General features: G+C 66.7%; 3 protein-coding genes across 3 annotated transcripts in view; 2 read left to right on the forward strand and 1 right to left on the reverse strand.

Moving 5' to 3' along the window:
* Nucleotides 1–4,351, forward strand: part of CHLRE_03g144607v5 (uncharacterized protein) — a 12,162-nt gene extending 7,811 nt beyond the window's left edge. Inside the window, exons 15-21 of the mRNA XM_043060390.1 lie at nucleotides 274–539; nucleotides 905–1,024; nucleotides 1,287–1,745; nucleotides 1,958–2,098; nucleotides 2,328–2,490; nucleotides 2,736–2,904; nucleotides 3,245–4,351. Of these exons, the coding sequence (XP_042925519.1) occupies nucleotides 274–539; nucleotides 905–1,024; nucleotides 1,287–1,745; nucleotides 1,958–2,098; nucleotides 2,328–2,490; nucleotides 2,736–2,904; nucleotides 3,245–3,896 (1,970 nt within the window). The 3' untranslated portion in view covers nucleotides 3,897–4,351. The remainder of the gene's footprint in view (nucleotides 1–273; nucleotides 540–904; nucleotides 1,025–1,286; nucleotides 1,746–1,957; nucleotides 2,099–2,327; nucleotides 2,491–2,735; nucleotides 2,905–3,244) is intronic.
* Nucleotides 4,352–4,399: 48 nt separating this feature from the next.
* Nucleotides 4,400–7,356, forward strand: CHLRE_03g144627v5 (uncharacterized protein). Its single transcript, XM_001695690.2, has one exon. The coding sequence runs from the start codon at nucleotides 4,556–4,558 to the stop codon at nucleotides 5,954–5,956; it is 1,401 nt and encodes a 466-aa protein (XP_001695742.1). The 5' UTR covers nucleotides 4,400–4,555; the 3' UTR covers nucleotides 5,957–7,356.
* Nucleotides 7,357–8,454: 1,098 nt separating this feature from the next.
* CHLRE_03g144647v5 (uncharacterized protein) lies at nucleotides 8,455–11,939 on the reverse strand. Its single transcript, XM_043060391.1, has 5 exons — nucleotides 11,753–11,939; nucleotides 11,173–11,422; nucleotides 10,398–10,475; nucleotides 10,005–10,079; nucleotides 8,455–9,719 (listed from the first exon to the last, which is right to left on the reverse strand). The coding sequence occupies exons 1-5, from the start codon at nucleotides 11,865–11,867 to the stop codon at nucleotides 9,677–9,679; spliced, it is 561 nt and encodes a 186-aa protein (XP_042925520.1). The 5' UTR covers nucleotides 11,868–11,939; the 3' UTR covers nucleotides 8,455–9,676.
* Nucleotides 11,940–11,993: the final 54 nt, after the last annotated feature.

Genomic DNA, 11,993 nt, shown 5'->3' on the forward strand with positions numbered 1-11,993 from the left:
TGGACGGTGAGGGAGGGGGGGAGGAGGGGGCGGGGGGGGGGGGAGGGGGAGGGGTGTGGAGGAGGCGCTGGGCTGTGGGGGCTGTGGGGGCCTGCCGGGCGGCCGGCATGGGTTGGGATTCCTGTGAGCTCGGCAGGACCTTTCACCACAGCACACACCCTGCCAAACCGCCATCCCAATCTCACTCCAGATGCTTTACCACACCCTGTCACCTCCTCCGCCTCTTGCGCCTCCTCCGCTCCTCCCCCCTCCCCCCGTCCCGCTCCCGCGCAGCCCTGAAGAAGCTGTCGGAGCCCAGCCGCGTGCCCGCCGCCGACTTCCCGCCCGACTACCTGCCGCCCGGCGGCCGCAAGGGCGACAGCGGCTGCGTGGACGTGCGCAAGGCGCTGTGGGTAGCCGAAAGGGTGCTGGGCCGGCGCAGTCCAAAGGCCGCCTACGTGTTTGCACAGCAGCTCAACGGCCGCGCCGAGCCTATCCTGGCTGCTGAGCTGGACAGCTACTTCGTGTCGCCGGGCAGCTACGGCGCGGAGCTGCAGCAGGTGGGGGGAAGGCGGGGGCCGGGGGCAGGGGCGGGGGCGCGGTGGGAGCTTGGGCAGGGGCAGGGGGTGGTTGTGGTGGGAAGGCGAGTCAGGGACTAATGAAATGCAAGCCTTGTGTGGTTGCTGGGTAGTCCCGTTGAGACCCCATCCTGCCGCCTTCGTCCTTCACCGTCTCACGCACCCGGGCTTTCCTAACCTGCTGAACCCCTGCCTCCTCTTCCCTGTTTGCCCAACCCCCCATGATGAGGCTTACTCGTTGGGCTCTGGCATCTAACGGGCATCTAACCCCCACTTCCGCCCCGGTTTGGTTCAATTTGCGCTGGTATTTACAACCCCCCCCCCCTCCTCCCCTCCTGCCCCTCCAGGCTCGCCAGTTCGAGGCCCACCGCGCCGAGTTCAAGCGCCTCAGCGCCGCGGCCTTCCTGGACCTGCTGTGCGCCGAGTTCAGCCGCATGGAGGGAGCCTTCAGGGAGCTGCTGCCAGAGGTGTGTGGGAGGGGAGGAGGGGGCGGGATGGGGGAAGGAGCGGGCGTGGACGGCCACGGTACGGGACTGCGGCGCTGTATACGAAGGTGCGGTCCACTACACCTGCCGCCTTACCGTTTTCGCCTTTGCTGGCCCCCATCCCATACGTATTATTGCTTGCAACGAACACATCTGTGCTCCGCGCGTTTTCGATCGCCCACGGTAATCAACAACCCTTCGCACCCTCCCCTTGCTTCCCCCACACGCGCCCCCCCCGGCACAGCTCTTCTCGCAGTACGACTCGGACGCGGACGGCTGGGTCACGCGGCCCGACGTGAGCGGCATGGTCGCGGACATGGCCGCCGCCTTCGCGCAGGCGGGCGTGCACGTGGCCGGACCCGACGGCGTGGCGGCCACCGTGCTGCCGGTGGGCGGCGGCGGCGGCGGCGGCCTGAATGATGCCGAGCTGGAGGCGCTGACGGAGGCGGTGTGGGCCGCGTTGGCGGCGGCGGAGGCGGACGCGCGCAGTGCCGCCGTCAACCCGCCGGCGGCGGGGTACCCCGAGGGCAAGGCGGCGGCGGCGGCTGTGGCGGCGGGCGGCGCGGCGGCGGCGGCCATCACGCACGTGTCGGACGCGGGTTTCGCGGAGGGCGCGTTCCGTGCCGACTTCCTGCGGGCCTGGGCTCGGCTGTTCCGCACGGCGGCGGCGCCCGTGGTGGTCAGCAATGCGGCGCTGGGCGAGGTGAGCCGGCCGGCTGCGGCCTCGCCGCGATGTACTCGCTTGCGCACATGTAACGTTGTGTCGAGCCCTGCCCTGTTGGTTCATGGAAGGCCTGCACGAAAATGCAGCACATGCAGCACAGTGAGCACAAGCACCCCAACGGATCGCTGGATGCTAGCTCATGAAATCCTCACCCCGCACCCGCACCTTCCTCCGCACCTGCCCTTGCGCAGTCCGAGCTGCAGGCGGCGCGCGAGGCCTCCCGGCGGCTGCTGGCGGTGGTGGTGCACCGGCACTGGGCCAGCCACGGCGCGGCGCTGGAGGGCTTCTTCGAGGCGGCGGGGCAGCAGGCGGAGCAGCAGCTGCGGCAGCAGGTGCGGGCCGGAGGGGAGGAGGGGGCTGGGAGGTCGGCTGGGGCGGCAGGGGGGGGGCGCACAGGCAGTCGGGGCTGAGGCCTGCCAGGCGGCTTCCGTTGCGCCTAGAAGGCTGAGGGAGGAGGCAAACAGGCGTGCCAACAGTCTAGTGATAAAGTGGAAGGCACGGGCCATCCCTACCCCACATCCACCTCCGCACAACCTGACTCTCCCTCCTCTGCACGTGTAGGCTGGTCTGCTGGATGTGGAGATGGGCGGGCCCGACGGCGACGGCCGTGACGGCCCGCGGCGGGCTGCTGCGCTGTGTGCTGTGCTGCGGCTGCTGCTGGTGCGCAAGGCCGAGCGCCTTACCGGCCTGCTCACGCCCGAGCACCTCACGCTGGGGCCGCACAGTGAGTGGGGGGGGAGTGGCGGTGGTGGTGGTGGCGGTGGTGGCGGTAGTGGTGGCGCCCACGGCTGGAGTGAGCCGGCGTGACTGCGGCGCCTGGATGGGCAAGGCGGCAGCAGCCATTGCCAACCCGCTTCATGCAACAATCGCATGCCTCCCCAACTCCTGCCCAACTCTCAATCATCACCCACTTCCCCTCCCTCCCCTCCCCTCCCTCCCCCCTCCCTCCCCTCCCTCCCCCCTCCCCAGACGGCCCTGACGCCGAGCTGGAGGAGCTGCTGGGCCGCCTGACCGCCGCCGTGCGCCTGCTGTACGGCCCGCCGGGGGCCACCTGGGTGGTGGGCGCGGAGCTGGACGAGCTGGCCTCGCTGTCGGGGCTGGAGGCGGGCGACGTGGAGGCGCTGCCGGCAGGGTACAAGTGAGCGCGGGGCGGCGGCAGGGGGCGGGGAGGGGGGGGTTACAGTAATGATTATTTCAGAAGTGTGTGTGTGTGTGGGGGGGGGTTGGAATAAAACTGTTGGCGCCAGTCCTATGAGGACGGAGGAGAAGAGGAGGGGCCTGGCGGGGCAGGGCAGCGGGGTTGCGAAGCAGGCTGGAGCGTGCCGCGCCGCCGTGTGGTTGTTGTCCGGTTGTCGTGTTGGGTGGGCTGTCCAGACGGATTGCGCACTTGCTGCACCTACCTCCCCGGCACCCAGTCACACACCCGCTCACCCGCTCACACACCGTTTCGGCCCCCTCCCCTCGTGCCCTCCCAACAGGCGCTGGCTGGGCAGTGTGGTGGCTCGCTGCTGCGGCATGCACGACCGCCTGCACCTGTCGCTGCCGCCCTCGCCGCTCAAGCTGCCCTCGCTGGCGGCGCACCGCGGCGTGGCGCACTGGGCGCGGCTGTGGCGCCGCAACGCCGTGGCGGTGGCGGCGGGCCGGCGGCGTGTGGCCAGTGGCGGCGTGCACTCGCCCAGCAACGGCATGCGGCGGCCGGAGTCGGCCCTGGTGCGGCGGGTGGGCTCGCCGCGGTCGCCCTCGCCCACACAGCAGGGCTACGCGGCAGCGGGGGCAGGGGCCGCCGGTGGCGGGGGCCCAGGCGTGGCGGCGGGGGCGGCGGCGGGAGGGGGAGCAGGAGGGGGTGCACGGCCAGGGTCTCCCGCTAAGGCACGGCTGGGGTCGGCCGTGGGGAGTAGCAGCGTCAACCGGCGCAGCGCCAACGGGTTGGTGGCCGCCACGGCGGCGGGCGCGGGTGGCGGCAGCGGCGGCGGGGCCATGGCGTCGCCGCGGCCGGCGTCGCCGGGTGCGGCCGGCCTGCCGCGGCCGGCGTCGCCCACCATGCGACCGGGCTCGGCGGCACAGAGGCTGCGTGCGGCCACCGCGGCGGCTGCGGCGGCTACGACTGCGGCTGGGTCTGATGCGGAGTGAGCAGGAGCTAGGAGGAAGAAGTGAAGCACGTGATGTTGGACTGAGGTAACTTTGAGTGTTATTCATTTGTAAACTTGGGAGTGGAGGGTCTGAGCATGGTGGCTTGGATGGTTGGAGTGAGTGAGTGACACGCTCACACGCAAGGGGGTAAACCTGGGGCACGACGGGTCGGGCGGGGGTGAGGGTTGGGTGTTTTGAGCGTGAAGGGGTGTTGCAAGGACGTGCAGACACTTTTGACCCCTGACTGCCCGCTGACTTAGTGCAAAACGCGGCATCCTTGGACACATGAACTGAAATAGCCGATTCGGGGGAAGCAAGTCCCCGCAGGGTTCCCCGCCGGGTTGAGTCCGGAGCAGTCGTGGGATGGTGGCCCGAGACGTGTTGCCAAAACGTGGTCAGCGACCGGGTCGTCGAGCCACGCTACCACGCGTCGACATGCAATCGCCTGTGTCAATGGGCAATTATAGAGTGCTTTGTATCTTTCCGTGTCTCGGCAGGCGCGGCGACCAGCGGCGAACTTGGCAAAGCCGATGAGGGGGCCAATCCTTGCGGGACAACGAGTTTTGGGTGGGTCGGCGTGAGTTCTCCGCCAGGCTGCAGATTCAGGTTAATTTAGAGGGAAACAGGCTGTGTCAATTAGCGGCAAGCCTCAGGCAAAAATGCGCAGTGTTTACTCTCCTGCCGCGGAGATGCCCGCTGGCGTCTCTATGCGGGCGCCTGTTCCCGCTGCTCTTAGGTCAGCGGCCCGCAGCGGCCTGCACCTGCGCAATGCGTCTTTCCACACGCACCGGCCGAGCGTGGTGGCCCCGGCGGCTGCCAAGGACCTGGAGCCCACTTCTGCGAGCAGCAACGGAGCCCCCAAGAACAACGGCGTGCAGTTCACTAAGCTGTCGACCACTGCCGTCCACGGCGGCGAGCGCGGTGGCCGTCCCCGCGTGGCCGACGCGCTGACCACGCCGATTGTTCAAACCTCCACCTATCACTTCCGCAACACTGCGGAGCTGATTGAGTACAATGAGGGTCGGTTCGATTCGTATGAGTATGGGCGCTATGGCAACCCGACCGCCCAGGCATGCGAGAACAAGATCAAGGCCCTGGAGGGCGCTGAGGACTGCCTGGTTTCGGCGTCGGGCATGAACGCGGTGACCAGCATGCTGCTGTCGCTGGTGCCGGCGGGCGGCCACATCGTGACCACGTCCGATTGTTACTGGCGCACCCGCCAGTTCATGCAGAACTTCCTGCCCAAGATGAACATCGGCGTCAGCGTGATTAAGCCCAACGATCTGGAGGCTCTGCAGGAGGCGCTGGACAAGCACAGCGTGACGCTGTTCTTCTCGGAGTCGCCCACCAACCCCTACCTGCGCTGCGTGGACATCCTCGCCATCTCGCGCCTGTGCCACGCCAAGGGCGCCTTCGTGTGCGTCGACTCCACCTTCGCCACGCCCATCAACACCCGCGCCCTAGAGCTGGGCGCCGACCTGGTGCTGCACTCGGCCACCAAGTACCTGGCCGGCCACAACGACGTGCTGGCCGGCGCGCTGTGCGGCAAGAAGGAGCTGGTGGAGAAGGTGCGCGAGTTCCACCACATCATGGGCGGCGTGGTGGACCCGCACGCCGCCTACCTGCTGCTGCGCGGCCTCAAGACGCTGGAGCTGCGCGTCACGCGCCACAACGCCAGCGCAATGGAGATCGCGCGGCGGCTGGAGAGCCACCCCAAGGTGGTCCGCGTCTGGTACCCCGGCCTGGAGTCGCACCCCGACCACGCCATCGCCAAGCGCCAGATGAGCGGCTTCGGCGGCGTGGTGTCGTTCGAGACGCGCGGCGGTCTGAACGAGTGCATCAGCTTCATCGACAACGTGAAGCTGCCGTACATTGCGCCGTCGCTGGGCGGCGTGGAGTCGTTGATAGAGATGCCGGCGGTGCAGAGCTACTGGGGCTTTGGACCGGAGCGCCGCGCGCAGATTGGCATCAAGGAGAACCTGATCCGCTTCAGCATCGGCGTGGAGGACGTGGAGGACATCTGGGCCGACCTGGTGCAGGCGCTGGAGTACGTGCCGTAAGGGGCCGGCAGTGCGGCAGCGGCGCAGGCAGAGCGGCGGCGGCGGCGCAGGCGGCGTAGGCGGCGCAGCAGTGGCATGGCTGGGGGGAGGCAGTTTGCCGGCGTTGCGGAGGCTGCTGCCGAGGCAGGCGCAGTGCGGGGTCTGACAGCAGAGGCAGCAGCGGCAGGGCGGGGCGGGCGTGGTGAAGCTGTGGCTGGGGGCGGCGGGTAGCAGCAGGGGGCGGCGACGGCGGTTGCTCAGCAGGACTGGCTAGGGCTGCCGGGGCATCTGCGGTCGCGGCTAGCCGGCTTTGCAGCAGCGGCAGGAAGGCGCACGCGACTGCGGCCGCCGCAGTTGCGGCCAGGCTGCTGGAAGTGCGCGTGCGCTCCGGCGGTGGCGCGAGCGGCTGTGGACAGCACGTCCGGGGTCAGCCGGCATACGCAGCTAACCGTAAGCAACGGGGTCTGCTGCAAAGCAGGCGGACGTGGGTTCAGAGCGGCGCTGGACTGGGCGGGTACGGGCCAAGCGTGCGGGCGGGCGCTGCGGGACGACCGGTTGACCTGGTGCCTGCGTCGCGTCATGACATTTGATTGAGGGGCTTTTGACGGTAGGCAGCGTAAATGTGTGAGTATGCGTGTGCACAATTGGCCATTTGGACTCCAAATTTTGCCAGATGCGGCGGTGCTGCATGTGGGGTAGTTGCGCGGGGCCATGTATGATGTGGCGTCTCCGCACACGAGTTGTTGACTTGGTACGTATCACAGGCGGACTGGGGACACGTATGCGGGTCGCGCGCTATCGGGGAGCTTGAACCAGCGGCAGGGAAAGCAGCAGCAGTGTGTGCCCCATGCAGCTATGTACGGCATGCGGCGCAGTGTCGGAACGGCTTGCATGCACATCTTGAGTATGTATTTGGGGCCACAGAAGGTATAGACGGCAGCAGGTGCGCGTGTGTTTTGTATGCGTGATCGTGTGTTGTGCGTTTGCAGCGTCGCGCACTGTACATCAGATATCAAGGGCGCTGCCGTGCGCTCGTGAGGTAGTGGGTAAAGAACAAACGAATGACTGAACAAGTGGGCGTCGCGGACTGTGCGGAAGTGTGCGGCGGCAGGGCTCAGACGCGTGGCCGGCCCTTTGATGTCCTAGATACGTCAATTCGGGTTCCGGCTGCAGGGTTGGAGGAACGCAGGGCGAATATATATTTCCGCGCCCCCCAAAGCCGTTTGCTGTCTGATCGTAACGTTGAAGGGGCGGAGGCCGAAGCAGTGTACACGAATTACATCATTCGTGGCTTGCAAGGCAGTCGCTAGGAGGCGGGTGTGTGGTGCGAGGAGTTGCGCGTGTGGTCGCAAGGCGGGCGGAGTAGAGCGGCACCACCAGGCGGGTGCGGGCCGCCCCGGTGCGTGTAATGACTGCGTAGGTGTGTGTTTTGTGCGCATGTCTTCGTCACGCAGCGGGCGGGCTTTCTTGGGAAGGGGAAGGGCGTAGGGGTTTGTCCTGGTATGGGAGGGAGGCAGGGGTTGGGTGGTCAGCGATCAAGGCCACAGCAATGGGGGGGTGTAGGGACAAGGGGTGGTAGGGCGTGAACAGACCAGCAAACGGCACAAAAAAGGGGTGTTGTGATCGTTCCAGACATTCTATCGTGCATTGTGATACCGTAACGAAATGTCATCTGTTCACATGAACTAAGCGTACTCACATGGGCGTGTGATGGGACAGTGGCAAGGCAAGTTGATGAAGTCCCGTAGGGTGCAGCTGATTCCCAGAACCCAACAAATGGCATACAATTGGCAGCGGCAGGGCAAGAGTGCGCGGCTGGTCGAACGCCGGAGTTACTGTACCGACGAGTTGCTGGCTGGCTGGAAGTTTGCTGACGCGCATTCCTCACGCTCCGGGCGCCCGGCCAGGCGATAGCACCACACAGACACACCGCAACGCCACACTCGCGAGGCAGAGCCGCATCGCACCTGCAGGAAGGTGACAGCGTACTCACATGGGCGGCGTGTCTTGTACTGTCAGCCCGGGGGGCGGGGGCGATACGGGGGCTGGCAGCAAGGGGCGGAAGCACATGCCTCCAGGCTCCAGGGCTCAGTGCGGGATTGCAACTTGGGGTGCTGCGCAGCCGCCAGCTGCCGCAAAGCAGCATACCGCTGTTGGATTGCACACGCAACAGGACAGGGTGTTGGCTCAGGCGCTGTGCGACATGTCGTGACTATAGGAGCGTGTGGGGGATGGAGGGTTGGGGTTTGGTGCCGCATGGGTCGGGATGTGCGGCAGTTCCACATTCCCGCCCGCCCGGCCCGCGGCCCAGCCGGTGAAGGACGTGCCTTAGCTTGCCGCCCTGTCTGCCCTAGTGCCCTGCCTGCCTGGCCTGAAATGCTTGCCCATCGCCCCATCCAATCCAATCCATCAGTTATCCGTTCTGTTCCGGTCTTCCCGACTCTGACCGTTGACGTGGGCTCGCCTCCACCTGTGGCCTGCTGCACGGTGAGGCCCTGGTGGCACAGGGTCACAGGGAGCTCTGATGGCGTTTACATTGTGCACTGCTGCCGTTTACGGGGCTCAGGCGGCGCAATGCTGGCCAGTCAACCGGTTGACTCGGCGCAGTGGCTGCCCTGTCAGGTCGGTGTCGAACACCAAGCGGTGCGTGCACTGCGGCATACCGCGCCTTTACCCTCAGTTGCCTCTTCCACGACCGTAACTGTTCATTCGGGCTGTGTTGGGCCCGCTGTCAGCGCAACACGGCACACAGCAGAGACAAAGCAAACTTCGTATGAGTGCAGCCAGACAGCTGACAGGTGGATCTACGTTTCCTTGATACAATATATGTAGTTGCGTCTCAAGATACAAGCTGGAATGCAGTCAGCACGAAAGCAGCACCAGAAGCCTCGCTTGCTCATCCCCCCGTGGTCGATTCGGCGATTCCCGCCCTTTCCCGCTGGCCGCGGACATCACCGCTTCTCCCGAGGACGCCACACCCTCCGCGGCGGCATGTACAGCCTGCATTGTGCTTCTCACCCACGTGGCCATGCGACAACTGGGTATCTGTAACTGCCCGCTCCCCGGTCACAGAATGCACGCTCCGGCTTTAATGCACGCTCCGGCTTTAAGACCCCGGCTTTAAGCCCCATACGGTACAGCACCCTACGTCTCTCCTCCGGCGAGGACCCACATCCTGGGTGGCCTTCTACTACGGCTAGCCGGTGCGTGACGTGGCATAGCTTGCCGCCCCGTCTGCACTGTGGCAAACATCCATGAGACCATGACACAAGTCCCGCTTCGAAAGAATTACAATGGAGTCAGCGCATGCAATCTGTCAAAGGCCGTCCAATCACCATGCGCGTTGCATCTCGAACAGCTTACGGTTTGCACCCCACTGTAAAGCCTTGGAGCCTTTGCACACCAGGTATTCCATTCTCTGTGGGGCTTGCCACGGCTACCCGGGCACCTGCCATTCTGCAAAGCAGTGAGCCCGCGCCCCCGCCGAAGTACAATACCATCTTACAATTACATCGCGGTGGCGGGAACAAGCAAGCCAGGAAGCTCCAACCGCGGCGGCGACCGCAGCGCACGCCTACTGACACTCACCACCCGCCCGCTTTGCTCGACGCAGCTCGCCATCTGCCCCTACACATCCAGCTTGACTACTGCGACACGGCCCAGCCTCCCCAGCTCCTCGCCACTGCTCCTCCTGCAGCTGCTGCTACTGCTGGGTGGGGCTTACGCGGCCACGCCGCCCCCTCACTTGGCCTTGCTGGGGTGGTCCGTGGGCACGCTGCCAGGCCTGCAGGGCGTAGCAGCGGGGCGTGGTGCAGGTGAGGTCACGCAGTTGCTCCAGTTGTCGGTGCGAAGTTGTTCTCAGGCAAGCACACTACCCGCCCACCCCGCCACCACCTACCAAAGCACCAACACCAAAACATTCACATGCAAGTCGCCGCAGCCTAGCCTAACCCTCGCGACAACACGGCCGTAGCTAGCTCGCCGCCTTCCCATCCCCGCCTTGCCGCTGTCGAGGGACGGGGCGGCACGGCTGCCACCCCAGCACCCCCAGCTCCCAGCCCCCACTCACGGCCTGTTGGTGTCGGAAACGGGCGCATAGCGGTCCCAGCCCTCCGTGGCTATCCGCTTCAGCCGGTCGTCCTCACTGCGGTGGGTGCCAGAGGCGAGAGGGAGGGCGTTCGTGAGGCAACAGACAACAGAAAGGGAACGTACAGCGAGGAGGACCAGAGCAGGGGCAGTGCGGGTAGACGGGGGGAGCCAGCGGCAGTAGGCGCCTCCACAAAATACCGCCGTTCACCAGCTCCCTCTTTTCCTCCTCCCCTCCCCTCCCCTCCTCTCCTCCCCCCGCCCTCCCTCCTGCCCCCCCCCCCCCCGCTCCTCCCTCTCCCCGCCCTCCTTACGCCTGCGGCCGACCCTCCCTCCCTCTTCCTCTACCCCCCCTCTTCACGCCTCCCTCCCTCACCGCTTCTTCTTGATCAGCTCCAGGCGCTCCAGGTCCTTGCGGATCTGCTCCTCAGTGCGCGGCTCCTCCACAGGGGCCCTGCACGGACAGGGGCGATGCGGACGGGGGCGGCGCGGACGGGGCGGGCACAGGGGGGCAGCAGGCTCAGCAGGAGCGAAGGGGTCGGCGGGAACAGATGGTGGGTGGGCGGGCAGTGGGCGGCGGCAGGTGCACCGGGCGCTGTGAACGCAGGGCGGCAGGGAGCTGTAAGTTGAGGGGTAGGAAGACGTGTCACTGGGTGTCGCTACTAGAAGCATCACAGCCTCCGGTTTACTGGGCGGCAGCGTAGGGACTGGAGTCAGCACACAGCCCATGGCGCCGGGGCACGCCCCGCGTCACGTCACGACACCCCATGCCCCACCCCGCCCCGCCTGACGGCCGGCGCTGTGTGGCTGCTGCCCCTGGCGGCCTGGTTGCCTGCGCCTGCATGGTCAGGCGCGCTGGCCCGTGTGTCCGCCCCTGTGTCCAGCCCAGCCTGGCGCCTGGGCCCTGGCACTGCTCCGTCTGACTGACACCTTACCCAGACGGCTGGCTGCGACTGCAGGCCACCTCGCCGGCGCCGCCCACCTGGCTCGCGACCCCAAACCCAGGAGGCTCGGCTAAACACGACAGCGCTGCCGCTCCTGAACCAGCACGTCAGACCCGCACACTCATAGCGTGCGGCCTGTCACACGCCCACGCACGCTGGCACACGCCCGATGCACCAACACAGAGACACATGCTCGCGCGCGCTCACTTCTTGCGCGGGGGTGCGGCGCGCAGGTACTCGGGCGTGGGGTCGTCATCGCTGTCGCTGTCGTCGTCGTCATCCTCCTCCTCGCTGTCACTGGGCGGCATCTTGCCCGCGGTCTTGCTCTGGCCGCCCTCGGGCTTCGCCTCGGCGGCCGCGGGCTTGGCGGCGGCGGGGGCGGCGGCGGCGCCCGCCTCGCCCTCCTCTTCCTCGCTGTCGCTAGGGGGCAGCATGCCTACGTTGGCTCGCTGCCCACCTGAGGGAGGCGGGTGCGAGGAGCACGGCGTGTGTGGTGCTGGTGCGTGGGAATGGCGCAACGCGTCCGGGCACGGCAATCGGCTGGCCGGGGTAGGGGGAGCCCGGTGCGCCGCGATGTGCCCCGTCAAAGCTGGCGTGCTGGTGCCCGTCACGGGCCCGCGACCGGGCCGCGACCCAGCGCGGCCTGGCAAGCCGTAAGAGCGCGAGGGTTGCCTGGTCCAACCCTCCAGCTTCGCATGATGGAGCCAGCATGTTCAAAGTTGTTGCGCGCCGTCGCCCCGCAGCCCGAAACAGCTTGGAATTCCGCAGCCAAGATCTGCATGCTTACCGAGACCGCGCTGAGCCGGGACCTCCTCCTCCTCAGAGCCATCCTCCTCCTCTTCGGCACCTTTCCGAGGCCCACGGCCCTTGTGGCTGTACTTGCCGCCTCTGGACTTGCCCATGTCGTCAAGAACACACGCGGGGATACTCTAATTTGTTAAGTGATGATGGCAGGGATGCGCCAAACTCCAAAAATATACCAAGCTTGGCCTGGCAATGCGGGGCAGGGGCAAATTTTAATCGCCGGC

Source organism: Chlamydomonas reinhardtii, chromosome 3 (genome assembly GCF_000002595.2).
Source record: "Chlamydomonas reinhardtii strain CC-503 cw92 mt+ chromosome 3, whole genome shotgun sequence".
NCBI lineage: Eukaryota > Viridiplantae > Chlorophyta > Chlorophyceae > Chlamydomonadales > Chlamydomonadaceae > Chlamydomonas > Chlamydomonas reinhardtii.

Excerpts from the sequence above, each read along its gene's own strand:
- CHLRE_03g144627v5 (XM_001695690.2), top strand. The coding sequence starts at position 4,556 with ATGCGCAGTGTTTACTCTCCTGCCGCGGAGATGCCCGCTGGCGTCTCT.
- CHLRE_03g144647v5 (XM_043060391.1), bottom strand. The coding sequence starts at position 11,867 with ATGGGCAAGTCCAGAGGCGGCAAGTACAGCCACAAGGGCCGTGGGCCT. Across the intron at positions 10,476-11,172 it reads GCCGCACCCCCGCGCAAGAA|GGCCCCTGTGGAGGAGCCGC; the intron begins GTGAGCGCGCGC and ends CTGTCCGTGCAG. Across the intron at positions 9,720-10,004 it reads GTTTCCGACACCAACAGGCC|GCCTGGCAGCGTGCCCACGG; the intron begins GTGAGTGGGGGC and ends TACGCCCTGCAG.